The sequence below is a fragment of the Erythrolamprus reginae genome, chromosome 12 (genome assembly GCF_031021105.1).
Source record: "Erythrolamprus reginae isolate rEryReg1 chromosome 12, rEryReg1.hap1, whole genome shotgun sequence".
NCBI lineage: Eukaryota > Metazoa > Chordata > Lepidosauria > Squamata > Dipsadidae > Erythrolamprus > Erythrolamprus reginae.
In genome coordinates, this window is record NC_091961.1 from 29137225 (window position 1) to 29158434 (window position 21210).

The 21210-nt window shown below is 41.1% G+C and overlaps 1 protein-coding gene across 2 annotated transcripts in view; it reads right to left on the reverse strand.

Annotated features, from left to right (window-relative positions):
* Window positions 1-2225: 2225 nt before the first annotated feature.
* ATP12A (ATPase H+/K+ transporting non-gastric alpha2 subunit) overlaps window positions 2226-21210 on the reverse strand; it is a 44357-nt gene continuing 25372 nt past the window's right edge. For both annotated transcript variants that reach the window (XM_070765639.1, XM_070765640.1), the window contains 12 exons: window positions 20850-21042; window positions 19100-19275; window positions 18190-18326; window positions 16180-16330; window positions 13625-13793; window positions 12333-12487; window positions 11118-11241; window positions 10829-10974; window positions 7017-7150; window positions 5057-5158; window positions 4731-4822; window positions 2226-2723 (listed from right to left, as the gene is read on the reverse strand). In XM_070765639.1, the coding sequence (XP_070621740.1) occupies window positions 2695-2723; window positions 4731-4822; window positions 5057-5158; window positions 7017-7150; window positions 10829-10974; window positions 11118-11241; window positions 12333-12487; window positions 13625-13793; window positions 16180-16330; window positions 18190-18326; window positions 19100-19275; window positions 20850-21042 (1608 nt within the window). In that variant the 3' untranslated portion in view covers window positions 2226-2694. The remainder of the gene's footprint in view (window positions 2724-4730; window positions 4823-5056; window positions 5159-7016; window positions 7151-10828; window positions 10975-11117; window positions 11242-12332; window positions 12488-13624; window positions 13794-16179; window positions 16331-18189; window positions 18327-19099; window positions 19276-20849; window positions 21043-21210) is intronic.

Below are 21210 nucleotides of genomic sequence, written 5' to 3' on the forward strand. Positions count from 1 at the left end.
CTCTCTCATTTCCCTTGCATCATAAACCACAAAAATTGCTTTGTCCCAACCAGGTTACCTGGGCCGGAATGTCCTGGAACAGGTAATCCTCAACGTATGAAAACTAGCTCAGAAGTTATCTTGCTAAGTCAGTGTTTCTCAAAATAGTGGGGCGGCAACCCCTGGGTGGGCACGTGACCCGGGGAATCTGCTCTTTTTGCCGCAGGGACTAGAAACATAGAAACACAGAAGATTGACGGCAGAAAAAGTCCTTGTGGTCCATCTAGTCGGCAGAGCGGTTCAACTGAGCTGTTGAAGTGAACAAGGAGAGACAGTGGGAACAATCAAACCCATGGAACGGAAGTTGCCTTCAGAAGTTGTGAAGAAGAGACTGGACTGTCACCTGTCAGAAATTGTGTAGGGCAGTGATGGCGAACCTATGGCACAGGGGCCACAGGTGGCACGCAGAGCCACATCTGCTGGCACACGAGCTGTTGTCCTAGCTCCGCTCCAACATTCACAGCATGTATGCCAGCGAGGTGATTTTTGGCTAACACAGAGGCTCTAGGAGGGCCCTTTTGGCTTCCAACGAGTCTCCAGGGGATACCAGAATACCTTCGGGACCGTCTTCTGCCGCACGAATCCCAGCGACCGATAAGGTCCCACAGAGTTGGCCTTCTCCAGCTCCCGTCGACTAAACAATGTCGTCTGGCAGGCCCCAAGGGAAGAGCCTTCTCTGTGGTGGCCCCGTCCCTCTGGAATCAACTCCACCCAGAGATCAGAAGCCACCCCCACCCTCCTCGCCTTTTGTAAGCTATTGAAGACCCACCTATGTCACCAAGCATGGGGAAATTAAGCTACCCCTGGGCTTATATTGTTTATGTATGGTATGATTGCGTTGCATGGTTTTCATAATGGGTTTTTAGATCCAATATATTGGATTTGTTACATTGTTGGTTTTGTTGTGAGTCGCTCCGAGTCTCTGGAGAGGGGCAGCATACAAATCTAATAAATTATTATTATTATTATTATTATTATTATTATTATTATTATTATTATTATTACTCTCCCTCAGCTCCAGGGAAGCCTTTGGAGCCTGGGGAGGGCAAAACACGAGCCTACTGGCCCCACCAGAAGTTGGGAAAGCAACCGTTTCCAGCCTCCCGAGGGCTTCCAGAGGTGAGGGAATCTGTTTTCGCCTTCTCCAGGCATTGAAGTATGGGTGTGGGCACCACACTCTTTCAGCACCCAAGGAACGAAAAGTTCGCCATCACTGGTGTAGGATCTCCTTCTTGGGCAGTGGGTTGGACTAGATGACCTACAAGGTCCCTTCCCGCTCTGTTAATCTGTATGAGTTTGCTCAACCTGGTGCCCTTCAAATAAATTGGAATTACATCAGCCACATATTGTTGGTCCAAAGTAGTCAACAGACTCTTCTCGGGAACAAATTAACTATGCTGAATGTCAGCTTTGTATCAGCTTCTGCCAACAATTTAGGCAAGAGAAACAAAACACACAGGTACAGTATATGTGATACATTGCTCAACAGTAGTGACTGTGAGAGGGATCTTGGAGTCCTGGTGGACAATCATTTAAATATGAGCCTGCCTTGTGCAGCAGCTGCCAAAAAAGCCAACACTGTTCTAGACTGCAGAGGGATAGAATCAAGATCACGTGAAGTGTTGATACCACTTTATAAGGCCTTGGTAAGGCCACACTTTGAATACAGCATTCAGTTCTGCTCACCACGATCCAAAAAGGATGTTGAGACTCTAGAAATAGTGCAGAGAAGAGCAACAAAGATGATATGGGGACTGGACGCTAAAACATATGAAGAACGGTTGTAGGAACTGGGCATGGCTAGTTTGATGATAAGAAGGACCAGGGGAAACATGATAGCAGTCTTCCAATATCTCAGGAGTTGCCACAAAGAAGGAGTCAAGCTATTCTCCAAAGCATCTGAGCAATGGATGGAAACTAAATAAGGAGAGAAGCAACTTAGAACTAAGGAGAAATTTCCTGAGAGTTAGAACAATTAACCAGTGGAACAGCTTGCCTCCAGAAGCTGTGAATGCTCCAACACTGGAAGTTTTTAAGAAGATGTTGGATAACCATTTGTCTGAAGTGGTGTAGGGTTTCCTGCCTAAGCAGGGGGTTGGACTAGAAGACCTCCAAGGTCCCTTCCAATTCTATTGTTATTCTTATTGTTAGCAGTTAAGGAATCAACCAGGCATGACAAAACAGACTTTCTATAAAAAGGCTTTTATTATCAAACTATATTTGTACACTGCAATCCATGGCCACGCAATGCGATCGACACCCGCTAGCTTCCCCTGGGATTGCTGCAGGAGATGCCATCATCACGCTGAACAACAAAAATACAACTTTGAAGAAACCTAGTGCAAGTTTGAGGGTCATCTTTTTTGCTATCCTGGGAAGAACAGTCCTTCGGTTTCTTTCGTTCTATATACAAGAGACTTCAGACTTTGTACATAATGCAACACTTATTAAAGGATCAGGCAATAAAAACAGGAGATATTCAAGTTGGTAGTCTCAGGTTAGTTCTTTTACAGTCCCATGGTCCTTCTTCTTCTTTTTTTCTTTTTTTCCCTCCAGGGAGAAGTTCCTGCTGCCCGTTGATATTGCACAAACACAACTTTGAAGGAGTTTTGCCTTCCCCCCAAAAAGGCCACCGACGTACGCTGTCCATCACTCTCAGTAGTACATGTTTTTATCCCACCAGCCTGTAGTCAAAGGAGAAATGGGGGAAACCAGAAATAAATATTTTTTTAAAAAAAAATCAGCAGTTTGGTTGGCATAATGAATGCTATTAATAGGAGAAAATATTTGTATCTCAGATCAGCCTGTGCTGTTCTTTGAGCTTGATTGTGCTCTTAAAGACGTTTCATGACCCAACTGAGTAACTTCATCAGGGCTGGATGAGAATGGGATTTGCTCTCCACATATATACAGAGATGACGTTGCCTTGTTGGGTCATAAAATGTGTGCAAGAGAGCAACCACGATAACACCAAGGACCCACTGAATACTATTGAACAGATCTCCTTACTCCATTAAGAAAATTATGGGGTATCTTCTTTCTTTCTCTCTTCTTCCCAGATTGTAAACAGATACCGAGACCAAGTTTCCTGGAGGCATCTGATTTCAAGGATTCAAAAAGGCACCTCTGGCCAGATGGTAATAGTTTTAAAATAAAGTGCCCGGGATGACATGGATCTTTAAGAATGTTTTGAACTTTCTTAAGGCAGCGGGAATAGAATAGAATAGAATAGAAACATAGAAGACTGACGGCAGAAAAAAACCTGATGGTCCATCTAGTCTGCCCTTATACTATTTCCTGTATTTTATCTTACAATGGATATATGTTTATCCCAGGCATGTTTAAATTCAGTTACTGTGGATTTACCAACCACGTCTGCTGGAAGTTTGTTCCAAGGATCTACTACTCTTTCGGTAAAACAATATTTTCTCACATTGCTTCTGATCTTTCCCCCAACTAACTTCAGATTGTGTCCCCTTGTTCTTGTGTTCACTGTCCTATTAAAAACACTTCCCTCCTGAACCTTATTTAACCCTTTAACATATTTAAATGTTTCGATCATGTCCCCCCTTTCCCTTCTGTCCTCCAGACTATACAGATTGAGTTCAGTAAGTCTTTCCTGATAGGTTATATGCTTAAGACCTTCCACCATTCTTGTGGAAGAATAGAATAGAATAGAATAGAATTTTATTGGCCAAGCATGATTGGAGACACAAGGAATTTGTCTTGGTGCAGATGCTCTCAGCGTACATAAAAGAAAAAGATACATTTATCAAGAATCGTGTGGTACAACACTTAAGGATTGTCATAGGGGTCATGTTTTCTGGACAAAGGTGATATTGCCTGTGATAACAAGCATTGGACTGAAATCTATCTATCTTTCTATCTATCTATCTATCTATCTATCCATCTATCCATCCATCCATCCATCCATCCATCTATCTATCTTTTTACGGATTTATATGCCACCCCTCTCCGAGAAGTTGGGGAGGCTCACAAGATATAAAAGGAAACAATTAAATCCAAAGGCTAAATCCAATTAATTAAAATTAATCTAAAATCCCCAATTTTGTTAAAAGAATCAATCATACCTGTTCAGACACCAGTCACACATAAACATTCGTTGGCCAGGAGGCCAAGATCTACTCGCCCCAAGCCTGGCAGCATAAATGAGTCTTAAGACTCTTGCGAAAGGCGAGGAGGGTGGGGGCAATACAAATCTGCAGGGGGAGCTGATTCCAGAGGGCCGGGGCCGCCACAGCGAAGGCTCTCCCTCTAGGGCCCCACCAAGTGGCATTGCCTAGTTGACGGGACCTGGAGAAGGCCGACTCTGTTGGACCTAACCGGTTGCTGGGACTCATGTGGCAGAAGGCGGTGCCACAAATAATCTACTCCAATGCCATGTAGGGCTTTATAGGTCCTTACCAACACTTTGAATTGTGTCTGGAAACCAATCGACAGCCAATACAGACTGTGGAGTGTTGGACAAACATGGGCATACCTAGGAAGACCCATGACTATTCACATGGCTGCATTTTGCACGATTTGTAGTTTCCGAACACTCTTCAAAGGTAGCTCCATGTAGAGACCATTGCATTAGTCAAATCTCGAGGTGATAAGTGATACTGAAATTGCAATTTCAGTAAAGTCTGCTTGGCTTGGAATAGGTGTGGAAAAGCTACGCCACTTACTTCCTGGATATCTTCTTATGAATAACTTGCGCATTTCATCGTAAACCCATATCAAAATGGCAAAAGGTACGGAGACAAACCAATACTGAAACCTAGAAAAGGAAGAAAGTTGGTCAGGAATTAGGAAAATCTGCTGGGTGGGAATTAAGAAATAAAATCCAATACACCTCAAGCTTGAAAAAGCAGGTACAATACTATAATACACGGCAAGGTGTAATTTTAATGTTGTTAGCCACCCAAAATCACCATGCAACAGTGGGGCGGCTATACTAATTCGTTTTGATTCATTTATATCCGTTAGTCTAACCACAAGAAGTTAAACTTACCGAAGAGGTGTGAAATTCAAGGCATTGACACTTCCAAGACCGTAACAGAGAATTAAAGCTATTCCTATTTGTGAAATTATACCAATCCAGATTACTTTGTTCCTGGGGGGAAAAAAATACAGATAAGAATAATCACATTATTTATGATGTGTGCACATGGAGAACCTTTGATAGTCGCAATAGAAGGTTCACAAGCAGATGTTACTATGTGGTAGGTAGACAGGAAGATATTCTAAAATCCATGCTTGATTTATTTATTTTTTATTTTATTTATTCTTTGTCCAATATACAATACATATGAAAGAGAATAGACATTAAGTAATATATATATATATAAAGATAGAAAGTAAGAAAGAAGAGAAGTAGAAGGGAAGGAGAGAAAATATATGATATATGAGATAAGGAAAGACAATTGGACAGGGGACGATAGGCACATCAGTGCACTTATGTACGCCCCTTACTGGCCTTATTTGTTAAATATGGTTTCTCTTTGTGGATGCATTTCCTTCTAGGCCCCCAAATTCCTAAATTTTTATTTATTTATTTTTAATTTTTTAAAAAAAGATTGAATATGTATACATTAAAAAGACAGTACATAATCTTTAAGATCTATTTCATACTTATTTACGTTCATCTTGTATTGTACAATGTCTTAAATCGGACAAATTACACAGACAACAATAGAAATGGAAAGAACAGATAAGAATAGAAAAAAAGAAAAGAAACATAGAAGCATATAACAACACCCTCGCACCCCCGGCCTTTCTCTTATATTATTCTAAGGCTTTTGGGACCAATGGTTATATTTCAGCTTTACGTAGAGCCGTTTTGAATTGTAATGGCTTCTTACATTAGGTTTCAACAGAAGATTTATTGTATTTTTGTAAGTATTAATTTCTCTATATACAGCTTCATTTCTGCTTCCTCTTTTCCACCCAAGTGTAAAATTATTTCCATATCTCGTAGTATTTTGATTCATGATTATCTTTCAGCTCTTAAGTTTGCAGCTGGCTGAGGAATTATTTGCAGCTGGCTAAAATCCACAAGTCTTAATGTTGCCAAGGCTGGAAACCCCCTGGACTAGAGGACCTACCAGGTCCCTTCCAATTCTGTCAGAGGTGGGATTCAGTAGGTTCTGACCATTTCTGGAGAACCGATAGTGGAAATTTTGAGTAGTTCGGACTTCTGAATCCCAGCTAATTAGGAGGAAATGGGGATTCTGGAATAACTTCAGATCATGCAGAATGCAGCTGTGAGAGCAATCATGGGCTTTCCCAAATATGCCCATGTTACACCAACACTCCGCAGTCTGCATTGGTTGCCGATCAGTTTCCGGTCACAATTCAAAGTGTTGGTTATGACCTATAAAGCCCTTCATGGCACCGGACCAGATTATCTCTGGGACCGCCTTCTGCTGCACGAATCCCAGCGACCAGTTAGGTCCCACAGAGTGGGTCTTCTCCGGGTCCCATCAACCAAACAATGTCGCTTGGCGGGACCCAGAGGAAGAGCCTTCTTGTGGTGGCCCTGACCCTCTGGAACCAACTCCCCCCAGAGATTAGAATTGCCCCCACCCTCCTTGCCTTTTGTAAGCTACTTAAAACCCACCTCTGCTGTCAGGCATGGGGGAACTGAGATACTCTTCCCCCTAGGCCTTTACAATTCTATGCATGGTATGTCTGTATGTATGTTTGGTTTTTATATTAATGGGTTTTTAATCGTTTTTACTATTGGATTATTTTGTATACTGAGCCACCCCGAGTCTCCGGAGAGGGGCGGCATACAAATCCAATAAATCAATCAAATCAAATCAAATCAACTTTCCCCTGCCATGCCCACCATGCGATACCTACCAAGCCATGCCATCCCATGCCCACCAAGCCGGGCCCACAGAACTGTTAGTAAAAAAAAAATCGAATCCCACCCCCACTGAACTCTGTCAATCTGTATCTGCACCAACCTGAAAAGTCCTTGTTGGAAAATGGAATTCCGCCTGGTCTTCCTGATGATTAAATCTGCCACTTGTTGAATGGTGATGCTGACAAAGAAGGCCGTGTAGCCTGTGAACTGCAAGTTCCTCCGTTGCTCAAAAGTCTGCAGAACATGACGAAGGAAAAGAAATGAAATGGCTGAGCTCAAGAAAGCCGTTTCCATAGCAAAGGGTGGTCTTGGACAGTGAAGGGCTGCAAAAATTTTTACTATGACACTGTGGGCATAGCTTATTTTGTGGGTGTGGCTTGCCGGCCATGTGTCCAGGTAGGAGTGGCTTCATGATCATGTGACCGGGGGTGCCTTAAAGGTCATGTGACTTGCTTAAAGGTGGCCAACTTGATGCCATTCACGACAAGGGTTAGGGTTAGGGTGCCTGGCCTCTCCTCGCCTCAAAGAGATACAATTTCCCTTGCTATTACTGAACATCCAAAATATATTTCTGTGTATATATGCCATATGTGTACATACATATTACACACAGGCACACAAAAATATGCGTTCAATATACATTCAAAGCACGCACATTTCTTCTAAAATTGTACACATTCAACTTCATTTACTGCGATAGGAAAAACATACCCAGAGCCTAGAAGGGGGGGGGGGAGAAAAAAATTCAATATTTTTCTACCAGTTCTGTGTACCTGACTAAAATTCTTCTACTGGTTCTGCATACCTGATCGTAACCGTAGAAGCCCATCACTAGTTTAGGATATAGAATGATTCTTGCTAAACTGTGGCTAGTGATCTGGCGAGTGCTTCAGCATCGCTATCTCCCATAGCTCACAAATGGCAGCTGATGGACAAGAGCCAAACTGGGATATTTATTCTGACCGCCAGGTCCCAAAAGTTCTATTTTTTTCGGGAGGCAACTGGACTTCCTTGTTTTTTTCTTTTGAAGATGTTTCACTTCTCATCCAAGAAGCTTCTTCAGCTCTGACAAGATAGTGGGGAATGAAAGGATTTATATTCCTTGCAGAATGTCCTACAGACATTCACAAGTGCCATTGAGTATCTGTTGAATGACAGGTTTGTATACATCATCTTAAAATAGATGATTGCACGGTGCAGAAAACACGGCAACAAAATAATACAAGTGTCATTGTATAACTGTGCAATAAGTAGCAGCCTTATAAGGTGGAATGGGTCTATTGCCTCCGATCCAAGAAAGACCAAGGGTATAAGCTATTTTTCTTTATCGGCTGACTATGATGGCTTTCTAAGGTGTCTTCTAAATTGGTAGCTGCCCTGAGTGATAGAATCCATTTGACCTTTCCTGGAATTTGATGGTTGACCTCAAGACTTATAGTCGTAGCAGCTCAGTAAGCGGATTAGAGCGATTCCTGTGAAATGAATCACTGGAACTATTTTTAGATGTTCTACCCAATATATCCTATATTACTAGACAACATTGCATTTTTTTTTTAAGGCTGAACAATGTACAGTGAACACTTCTCATAGGAAAACTAATCTTAGTGTTGTGGCTTGTCGGCTGCCGGCCCCTCCAGCAACCGAATCAGAGGAGGAGGAGGCATCAGAGGCAGGGTCAACCTTAAGGCAACCTGGAAGAAGAGGGAATGGAGCTAGCACAGAGAGGGACAGAGCCCTCAGCCCGCAGATGAAGAGTCAACAGCTCCCAGGTCTGCAGGGGGCTGATGAAGAAGAGGAGAAACGGCTGGGTCCAGTGTCTGAAAGTGGCTGGACAGAAGGCAGAGGAGAGGAGAACAGTGGGAATCTATGGGCTGGTACTTGGGATGGAAGAGACACCCCTCCTAGCAAAGCCCCACCCCAGCTCTGGAGATAAAAGGCAGGCAGCGGAGATGAATAGAGATGGCAGAGAGAGACAGACAGAGGTGGAACCTGGCCCGTCCGTCAGCCCTAAGATGGAGAGTCAACAGCCCCCAAGTCTGGAGGTGGCTGATGAGCAAGCATAGGAATGGCTGGATCCAGTGCCTGATGCACGGATTTGCAGAAAGCAGAGGAGAGGAGAACAGTGAAAATCTATGGGCCGGTCCTTCGGATGGAAAAGCCACCACTCCAAGCAAAGTCCCGCCCTATCTTTGGAGGTAAAAGACAACGGGATGAATAAGTGTGGCAAAGAACTATTCATCTCATAGAAACACAGGGACATAGAAGATTGACGGCAGAAAAAGACCTCACGGTCCATCTAGCCTGCCCTTATACTATTTCCCGTCTTTTATCTTAGGACGGATAGATGTTTATCCCAGGCATGTTTAAATTCAGTGACTGTGGATTTACCGACCACGTCTGTTGGAAGCTTGTTCCAAGCATCTACGACTCTTTCAGTCAAATAATATTTTCTCACGTGGGTTCAGATCTTTCCCCCAACTAACCTCAGATTGGGCCCCCTTGTTCTTGGATTCACTTTCCTATTAAAAACACTTCCCTCCTGAACCTTATTTAACCCTTTCACATATTTAAATGTTTTGATCATGTCCCCCTGTTTCCCTTCTCAACAGATTTGTTAGCGTGCTGAGAGATGGGGGGCAGGGAGGGAGAAAGAGACTTTTTGCTGGGGCTGCTGGCATTCCTAATAAAGAGAAGAATTATTTAACTACAGAGTCTTTTTGGGAGCCAGGTCAGAACACTTAGGAGCTGTTGAATCAGGAAATAAACTGTGCGGGGCTGGGATTCAGAAGTCCATGCTAAGAGCTCAGTCTCCCAACATTAATGACTACATATTGTGTGTAGACTTGCAACAAACTGGAAAGGATGTGAGACAGATTTGCCAGTGGGGATGCTGAAGGAGGCCAAACCCACTGGTTTCAGGGGCAAAGATGCATCGACAACATGAAAGCCCACAGAGCTATTTCCAAAAAGAAGAAATAAACTTTCAGTAGATCAGCTGTTGTAATGAATGGGTGAACTGCCAAACTTTTGCAGACAAAATTCTTCCCTGCCTGGGGAAGTTTACTGATTATTTTATTTTATTAATTTTTTTAAATTAATTTTTAAATAACATTAATTTTATTTAATACTAAACTGGTATGATATAATGGATGAGGCTGATACAGGTTTTATATAAGTAGACCCAGGGCTGTCTCATTTGGTTCTGTTATGTTTGTCAAAACTTGTCTCAACTCCGAAGGCTAAAGGGGTTGGGTAAACCTGGTTAAGACGTGGGTGAAAGACCATAAGGAAGCCTCAAGGCTCTAGGCCAGGTTGGGAAATAAAAAAATAAAATTATCTCAAAAGATTATCTTTCTACGGAAGAAAACTACGAGGTTACAGATGTCAACTTCAAAGAGACTAGGACTTTAAAAAAATACATTTAATGTCTCTTAATGAATTTAGCACTGAAGAAATATTACGCTTGCTGTACCTATAGATTTTGGATTGGAGGGAGGTTTGAATTAATGCTAACTAATGACACCTCTCTGGACTAGCCCTTGCTATCTTCTTGGAATCATTATTGGAAGACGTTTGTCCTTGCTTCTTCTAAAGCAAGTTTGTCCTTCAGAAGTTTCTTGTATGAGACACAAAACATTTGCAAGGGGAAAAAGAAACTCCAATAAAGTCCAGTTGCCTTTTGTAGAAGCATCTTTGGGACAACTATGACCTGGATGACTGAGAATAGAGAAGGCTATAGACCCTAGACCCTTCTTCCAATAGTTAAGAAAGAGTAACTGTCCCAAAGTCATCAGTTGGCTTTGGGGCTAAGGTGGGACACAATTAAATGGAATCTCTCATCTCCTGGACTGACCCTTGTCTTTCACTCAACATAACCATTGCCTTCAATGAAAGAGATTTGCAACACTCTACCCATTCTTGTCCATAGCTGTCCGTCAAGTCAGCCAAATATTCCTCTTCCCATGGAATTCGGATATGGAGAAGAGAGTGAGGAAGCCAGCCTTGCTCAGCATAAACAGTGAAATAAGTCATAAAGGCCCCGATGGTTTGGAGAAGGCCTGCAAGAGAGAGGAAAGGGTTGACTTTTATAGGAGAAACCTGATGAAGAAAAGATTAGAAGAACATCTACCACATTGTTTCCCCTGTAGACATTTGGATCTCGGTTAGCAAGATCCTGGTGGTAAGAATTTCCCTATCATACCGATTTGCAAGTAGGAATAGACTGCAAGCTCCTGGTTGACCAATCGGTCTCTTTTTTTGTGCCTCGGTTTCCTCTTCATGATGTCACTTTCAGCTTTTTCATAGGCCAGGGCAACGGAAGGAATCTGTACAAGGAAAGACAGCAGGTTGTTGGGAATACTCATGCATTTGATAGATTTGCGTTGACTGTACACAGAAAGTAGTCACACCGACAAAGTCTAATCTACAATGCCCCTATTAACCTAGGATGGTATTCAAGGAAGTACCAACCTAGAAAACAACAGGCTAATTGAGAAACCACCAGGAACATTCACACTGACAGGCAAAGCCATAAGCAGAGAGAAAAACCCACTGCCTTCTAGCACTGATGATGTTACCTTGTTGGGTTATGAAACATCTGTAAGAAAATCACTAAGGTTCAGAGACAGAACCCCACAAGTCTACCCAAGCCTTCTCCAACTTAATACCCTCAGATGTGATGAATCACTTGTTTTGTGAGACAACTGACTACAGAAATTTGACAAATTTTAGCACTGTGGGATGATGTCAGGGGATGACGATGAACCCCTTATAGATGCAAGGGTGCGCAGATTTATGTCCAGACAGGATTGTCTGAGAAGGAAGAAGTTTGGGTGTGAATAGCTCTATGAATTAGTTGGCCATGCCTTGGGACCATATAAGAAAAACTCTCCTGAGAATTAGGCTCGTTGGACAACATTTCCCATAATGGCTGGGTGTGAGCTTCGGGGTTTAAAGAGCATTTACGTCTCAAGACAGCTTTAAACCATGCAATCTACATCTCCAAAGAAGCCACACAGATGTGTGAGTTCGATTGATTGATAGAATCACTTCAAAGAGACTTTCTTAATGAGACTTTGGCTTCCAGCCTGGGACTGTTCTTATCTGGAAGTCATTAGTCTGGGCACACTGCCAGAATGGACTCAATATTCCTTGGATATTAACCATTTTATACCTTGATGTTTCTTAACCATTATATCTCATTGCTATATTGTCTTTTGTGTGTGAGAGAGCTTTAATTACTGCTGGTGGCTCCTCTAGACAGAACAAGTATCCCTTACCCATTTTGTTTTAAATTATTAGCAGAAAACTGGAAGATATCAATGAGTATGATTCTAAGTCTGGTGTTGGCCAATTGTTTAGGTGAATATGCATATGAGAAGGAGGAAACATGGTCTTTCGGAAGTCAAAAACTTACAATGTCTGTGCCCAGGTCAATAAAGAGGATGGTAATGGTGCCAATAGGGAGGGGTATGCTAGCGATGATGTAAATCAGGAAAGGACATAACTCAGCGATGTTTTTGGTCAACGTGTAGGCAATCGTTTTCTTCAAGTTGTCAAAAATCAGGCGGCCTAGAGCAGGGAGACAAGAAGATTTATTTATTTATTTATTTGTTTGTTTGTTTGTCAAACAATTATAGGGTGATAATTTGTACATATAACACATTAGATAAGTAATGATAAAAAGTAGACAATAGGACAGGGACGGTAGGCACAGTGGTGCACTTATGCACGCCCCTTACAGACCTCTTAGAAAGGGGGAGAGGTCAATTGTAGATAGTCTAAGGTTAAAGGTTTTGGGGTTAGGAGTAGGAACCACAGAATCAGGTAGTGCATTCCAGGCATTGATTACTCTGTTGCTGAAGTCGTATTTTTTGCAGTCAAGTTTGGAGCGGTTGACATTTAGTTTAAATCGATTTCGTGCTCGTGTGTTGTTGCGGTTGAAGGTGAAGTAGTCGTTAACAGGTAGGACATTTTGGTTATGATTTTATGAACTATAATTAATTCGGAACGGAGACAACAGAGAGCTGCCTGAATATGGCATGCCATCTTCTGAAATCTACACCTCCTTTATCAGTTTAATCTGAACATTGTTGGTGGTTGTGTCTGCTAGAACGCAACACCAAGGAAGCTTCTTTGCGTGTCACTACTAACATCGAAAAATCAGTTTTCCAGCAATACTTCCAGGACTAAGTCATTAGTATTTTCAATATGTCTTTCCCTTTGAAACTGCAGCAAAGGGGTAGACCTCATCTGTGGACAACTTCAGATAACTGCTGCAGAGGTGAGGATCTCAACATCTGATTCATTCGCCAAGGAGAATGGCGAATCAAATGCTACGAAATGTGACCAATTCTTGCAATGTCTACTGATACTAAATGAAGACAGACTATAAAGCTCTAAAAATTGAAAGGATGGATGGGTTGATGGATAAATTTGAGATAAACTGGACCAAATTTGGCCGTGACTGGGGCATATGACAACTTAAAAACCAATAGGCCTGGATAAAGGATGTTGTTCATCAAATATTGTGGCAATGATGATTCTGAAATTGTCTTCATATTTTCATAGGGATTCTTTTCTAGATATGTCCAGCTTTCCCTCAGATACATCAGAATCCGCCCAGCTTTAGCAATCTCCTCTTTTTAAATGTATACCAATGAATCATGGTGTGTGGCTAAGGTTCAAATCACGGCCTGCTCATTTTACCTTCTTCAACTCCAGTAACAATGGATGCAAAGTTATCGTCCAGCAGGACCATATCTGCTGCATTTTTCGCTGCATCAGAGCCAGCAATCCCCATTGCAATTCCAATATCTGCTTTCTTCAAAGCTGGTGAATCATTGACTCCGTCGCCAGTTACAGCAACTACTGCTTCCTGGGGGACACAAAGATTGAAGAGTATAATATACACCATGTCAACTTTAAGATCTGAAGACACCATGTCTAACCATGCCCAAATATGTCAACTTTAAGACCTGTTGCCATCATGCCCAACCATGTCAACATTAAGACCTGTGGATTTCCAACCATGTCAATTTTAAGACCTGTGGACTTCCAACTATGTCAACTTTAAGACCTGTGGACTTCCAACCATGTCAACTTTAAGACCTGTGGACTTCCAACCATGTCAACTTTAAGACCTGTGGCCATCATGTCCAAGCATGTCAATTTTAAGACATGTGGACATTGTGTCCAACCATGTCAACTTTAAGACCTGTGGCCATCATGTCCAAGCATGTCAATTTTAAGACATGTGGACATTGTGTCCAACCATGTCAACTTTAAGACCTGTCAGCCAGCCAGCCAGCCATAAGTTGAAGTCCACAAGTCTCTTCGATATATATGTATGTTCCAAATTCTTATCTTGCTTCCCTGTTGCATTGACATTTGTGATTTGAGATCTGCAGTTAAATATTATGAAGAAAAATTACACTATCAAAAATATTATTATTCTGCTACGGGGATGGCCAGAAGAATTATTATTACTATTCAAAAAGGTCTAATCTTCTGCAACGGGTTGTTGGTATGCATGATGTGTCAACATTTGAACTCAATTTTTTTCCCTTGACCCAAAGATAAGGAAGAATACTTTTTTTTAAAAAAATCATATTTTGGTACTTGCTTTGTTTACATTTCCCCCCCAAATATTCTTCTCCGGGTTGATCTGTTTTCAATTTTTTAAAAATCTATAATTTCAGTATGAGACAGAATTAGAACAATTAAATAAATTCTGGTCATTCTGAGCAGATTGATGTCTGATCTTGCTCTAGGGCTAGGCAGTTTGGAAAAGCAAAGCCGTTGTATCAATTCTACTAACATTTCAAAGGGGTTACATAAGAGTTGTTAACCTTGCCCTAAATTGTCTCTTAATCAGGGGTTATACGTTGTGGAATGAAGCTAAGTTTTGGTTCTTGCTTTGCCTTTTGCAAGTGGAAAATAACACATTTTGGGGGTGTTTTTTCTTCATTTCTTCTTAGGTTTATTTGTTCAAGGCAAAAATGAGAGAGAGAAAGAAGGAGGGAGGGAGAGAGGGAAAGAGAGAAAGAGAGAGAGAAAGAAAATATGCTTTCTTTCTAAGAGCCTCAACTGGTTTAGATAGCTGAGTTTTGTTTGCATTATTTTTTTTTAATCTTTATTAGATGTTTTCCTTTAAAAACAACATATTAAAAAAGGCATACAAAACATACATCTAAAACACAAAAAGCAAACAAAACAATAGCAAATCTCTTTTACAGCTTCTTCATGTTATTTTCCTAAGCATTTACAAATTACAATATTGCCATTGCTATTAACTATCAGTGAAACATTATACCATCCTATATTCAATAGATTGAGTCACCTGTTTCATTTTCAACAACTACTTCATTTTTTTTGCTTATATGTATATTTAGTTATTTACATAGGAAAAGTAAAGGAACAAGAGTCTAGAAAGAGTCTAGAGTCTACATCTATTTTATAACAAATTTTGATATTCATTTTGTTTTAGCCAGCTATACCCTTTAGAATAGAATAGAATAGAATTTTATTGGCCAAGTGTGAGTGGACACACAAGGAATTTGTCTTGGTGCATATGCTCTCAGCATACATAGAATAAAATATACATTTGTCAAGAATCATGTGGTACGACACTTAATGATTGTCATAGGGGTCAAATAAGCAATGAAGAAGCAATATTAATAAAAATCTTAGGATATAAGCAACAAGTTACAGTCATACAGTCAACATGGGAGGAAATGGGTGAAAGGAATGATGAGAAAAACTAATAGAATAGAAGTGCAGATTTAGTAGAAAGTCTGACAGTGTTGAGGGAATTATTTGTTTAGTAGAGTGATGGCGTTCGGAAAAAAACTGTTTTTATCCCAGGTTTGCATAGTATTTTATTGGCCAGTTTATTAACCCAAAGTTTACTGCAACTCTGTAATATCAGATCTGAATATCAATGAATCAGAATAGATCTGGAGAGCAGTAGAGCCTAAAGGGTGGAGCTACTAGATGCAAATAGAATGTGTACAATCGATTATTTGGCCAGAGCAAAAAGCTACTTTGGATGTTGTTAGTAGCAAAATGAGAGTGGATCTTCAAAACAAGAAATCAAAAAGCAAAACTAAGTGAACATCACTGAACAAACCAGCATCAGCAAAGCAAGCTTGATCTTATTTGTCCACTATAATTGTTCCCCTTGGATTAGAAGTCATCCACTGTGAAAAGTTCACAGTGGTGTAACCTCCTTCTACAAACAGAGGTTGTTCTTTCCACCTTACCTGTCTTTGACAGCCCTCCACAATGATCAGCTTTTGCTGGGGTGAAGTACGGGCAAAAACTATCTCTGAATGGTGGATTAGGATGTCGTCCAGTTGTTCTGAAGTCATATCCTTCAGCTCCATGCCATTAATCACAGCTGCTTTGGCCTCTCTGCAAAACCAGGCATAAAGGTAAAAAGATATTACTGGTCAACATTAGTTGCTAAACAACAATGTGGATTGTTTAGTTCTGTCTTGGCATAGTATGAAAGTAATACCAGTCAATCACAGTTTGCAAAACCATGGCCAAGTGTTATTTGTGAGTGAGATTCTGCTGATGTAACCTTGCAATAAAGTTTGAGATAGTACTTCTGGGTGTGCTGGACCACCTCGCAAAACTGACAACAATCTTGCAAGTTTAAAAAGTACAGTATAGTAGTACTTCAATAAATTGCTGTTTGGTTCTGGGAAGCACAATGAGTACCAAAAACGATGAATACCAAACCATAAGATTTTTTCCATAAGGAATAATGTAGTGTGTCACAAAACAATGGACAGCAACAAGTTTTGAGTACCAAACAAACAAGTACCGGGACAGCATTTTCATGTCAAAATAGCAATAGTAATGGCACTTAGACTTATATACCTTTTTATAGTGCATTACAGCCCTCTCTAAGCAGTTTTTACGGAGTCAGCTTCTTGCCCCCAACAATTTGGGTCTTTATTTAACCCACCTCGAAGGATGAAAGGCTGAGTCAACCTTGAGCCTGGTGAGAGTTTAAATTGCCAAATTTCAGGCAACCGGCAGCCAGCAGAAGGAGCCTGCAGTACTGGACTCTAACCACTGTGCCACCATGGCTCATACGTTGAGTACCAAAATTGATGAGTTTCAAAGCAGTTGAGTTCCAAGGTTACTACTGTACATCTCCCCCACCTCATGTTTACATCCAAGAAACTAGGGGAGATGTTTCCCATGTCCCTATTCCTTCTGTGGGGTCAGTTGCTTCTTATCTGACTATTGTCTAACCACCACCTCCTCTCTCCCAAAGTGATATCCACATAGCCTTCCAAGACTGTTAATGCTATGTACTTAACTAGTTGGGTGTTACAATTTGTAAAGCAAAACCAGCAATGTATGCTTACAGACGTTAGTACCTTGTTGCTTTAAGAGCTGGTGATACAGTAAGCCATAAGAAAGGGTCAGCAGCATTTCTCTTAGGGGAGAATTGTTGTAAGAACTACTGTGTGTAGTAAGAACTATTATTATTATTTTATTATTATTATTTATTGGATTTGTATGCCGCCCCTCTCCGCAGACTCGGGGCGGCTAACAACAATGATAAAAAACAACATGTAACAATCCAATTTAATAAAACAACTAAAAACCCTTATTATAAAAACCAAACATACACACAAACATACCATACATAACTTGTAATGGCCTAGGGGAAGGAATATCCTAACTCCCCCATGCCTGGCGACAAAGGTGGGTCTTGAGTAATTTGCGAAAGACAAGGAGGGTGGGGGCCGTTCTAATCTCTTGGGGGAGTTGATTCCAGAGGGCTGGGGCCGCCACAGAGAAGGCTCTTCCCCTGGGGCCCGCCAAATGACATTGTTTGGTCGACAGGTCCCGGAGAAGGCCAATTCTGTGGGACCTTATCGGCCGCTGGGATTTGTGCGGTAGAAGGCGGTTCCGGATGTATTCTGGCCCAATGCCATGTAGGGCTTTAAACTAGGTGTTCTCATTTTAGTTTGTATATGGACATGTATTGAGAAGATTGATTGATGTATTTGTGAATGACTAGGATTGTTACTGACTATGATAATTGATGAATGTAAATAATATTTACTCAAGCTATCTGGTCTTGTTATATGTAGTACTACTCATATCTCTGGGTTATTAGTTGGATATCTGCTACCTCCATGGTTTCCTTTGTATATCCTTTGTAAGCACAGCTTACTCCTTAGGATCTAACAAAAACTTTGGAAGGAGAGGTTAACTTCTACCATCGTTTTCTGTGCCATACTTACCGTTTGTTCACCTGTTCAACTGGAATATTGAGGCGCTTAGCGATGTCTTCCACTGTCTCACTTGTAGCTGAAATGATCCCAACGCTCTTAGCAATGGCTTTCGCTGTAATAGGGTGGTCGCCTGTCACCATTATTACCTGCAAAATAGATTAATGGTGATGATGGGTCTCTCCTAATTATTTTCCAGGTCCACTAAAATAGACCATCTGCTACCGGTCATGAATTTGGGTATCACATTCCTTTTTAGAGATAAAATTTCAATGGGTAATAGGAAAAACCATTGAGCATGAATGTCTATAGAGATTCTTGATCATCCAGGTCATAGTTGTCCCAAAGATGCTATTCAAAAGGCAACTGGACTTTTTGCTTGAAAATGTTTTGCTTCTCCAAGAACTGATGGAGCTTCTTGGATGAGAAGCAAAATGTCTTCAAACAAAAATAAAGAATGTCCAGTTGCTTTTTGAAACAGCACCTTTGGGGAATTGGGTATGAAAGATCTACAATGAATTGTCCGTTTGTATTGTCATAATATTTAAGAAGATGGATGGATGGGATTGTTGAGTTTTGAAATTGTGCTTGTTTTGGAGCTTTTCGGTAAAAATTGATTATGAAAGATGTACAATAAATTGTCCTTTTGTATTGTCATGTTATTTAAGAAAATGGATGGATGGGTGGATGGATTGGATTGTTGAGTTTTGAAATTGAGCTTGTTTTGAAGCTTTGAAAAAATTGTGTATGAAAGAGCTACAACGAATTGTCCTTTTGCATTGCCATAATATTTAAGAGGATGGATGGATGGGATTGTTGAGTTTTGAAATTGTGCTTGTTTTGAAGCTTACTTTGTTCTCAAGCAGTATTGCTCTCAAGATTTGGAAATTGTTTTCCTTTGTTATTTACGGGAAAAACCTACCTTGATCCCAGCACTTCGGCATTTCATTACAGCATCTGGGACAGTAGATCGAGGAGGATCAATCATCGACATAAGTCCCACGAAACAAAGGCCATTGGTAGGAAAGTTCATGGAATCAGTGTTGAATGTATAGTTCTCTGGAAATTCCTCTTCTGGTAGATGCAAATGGCAGAAGCCTAGATTCAAGCAAGAAACCACAAAGCAAACTGTGTTAATAGTGGGGTAAAATGATATTCCAATGTCCATCACGTTTTTCGTATCAAATATCCTGCTAAGGTATTTGGGATCCTCACCAGCTTTCTTTAACTGCACTTAATAATATCTAAGGGGAATTTAATCTCTTGTTTAACACATTATATTGTTAAGTGTGTCAAAGCAAATAACCAGCAGAGCACTTATGTGAGCAATATACAGTAAAAACAGCCCAGTGGAATCAATGTACAGAAGCAACTTAAGCAACTCAAAGCTCGTGTCTTAAAAAGAAGTAAGTGGGTGGCCAATTAGTAATTACGCTGACGTATTTGCTTTCCTCTCCTTTGTTTAGCACAGTCTTATAAATAAATGCCACCCAGCAGTATTGCCAGATAAAAGTTATGACTGTTTCTCTAGAGGAGGGCTGGCAACAGAAAGAGCAACTGTACATTTGTTTATTTACAGAGGTCTCGGGTGAATGGTGAGATCTTCCAAGTTCTGAGCATAGAGATGTCTGAAAAGTTTAGCATAGTCAAACAGTTCAGAACAGTTAGGGGATATGTTGTTTTCACCTATCATGGGAGGTTGGATGTTGGTGGCCGAAGCTTGCTAAACACTTCTTTGGAGACTATTAATAAAAATAATATTTTTAACAGAGTTGGAAGGGACCTTGTAGGTCATCTAGTCCAACCCACTGCTCAAGTAGGAGTCCCTTCACAATTTACAATTTCCTCCTGAAAGTCTCAATTGTTGGAGCTCTCACAACCTCTGCAGACAAGCCGTTCCACTGGTTGATCACTCTCACTGTCAGAAATGTTCTCCTTATTTCCAGGTTGAATTGCTCCTTGGTCAGTTTCCATCCATTATTCCTTCTCTGGTCTTCTGGTGCCTTGGAAAATAGCCTGATCTCTTTCTCTCTGTAGCAGTCCCTCAAGTATTGGAAGACTGTTATCATGTCTGCCCTGGTTCTTCTCTTCTCTAGACTAACCATGCCCAATTCCTGCAACTGTTCATCGTATGTTTTAGCCTCCAGTCCCCTAATCAACTTGGTTGCTCTTCTCTGCACTCTTTCTAGAGTCTCCACATCTTTCTTTTAGTGTGATGTTCAAAACTGGATGTAATAATAATAATAATTTATTAGATTTGTATGCTGCCCCTCTCCGAAGACTCGAGGATGTAGTATTCTACAAGACTCGAGAATGTAGTACTCTACAAAGACTAAGGCTTTGTAGAGTGGTATTAGTACCTCCGTAGACCTAGATTATATCCCTCTATTAATGTAGTTTAGAATTGTATTGGCTTTTTTGGCTGCCGCTGCACAAGTCCTAGCTCATGTTAAGCCACCCCCGGTCACATGACTGTCAAACCACTCCCACCTAGTCACATGGCTGGCAAGCCACACCCACAAAATAAGCCACACCCACAACGTGGTAGTAAATAATTTGGCAGCCATTCACTGCCAGGCCCCCGGGCTTTGTGTTTGATGCCCTTGCTGTAGGATGATTATGTTGCCTCCTTCCAGAGTTACAGTTGAACTAAACATGCTCCTTCTACTTACCAAGTACTCTTTCTCCCATCCCACCTAGGGCCATATATGCTATTTGGAATGCTTCTGCTTTCTCATCATCCAGAGGCTCTTCTTTTCCGTTAATCAGCATGGTTGTGCATCTCTCTAAAATCCTTTCAGGAGCACCTTTCATCACCAGCAGGAAACGCTTGTCATCAGGATCTTCAGTTTCATGGATGGAGAGCTGAAGTCAAGGGAGAAGCAATGACTAAAATGCACTGTTGATAACACACACACACATTTTTGCTAAATTTGAAAATTAAGAGAGACCAGGATAGATCTATCTCGGCCTTGTTCTGGCCTCATCAGCTAGCCATACACTCACTGGGATTTGAACTAGAAGCCTTTGCCT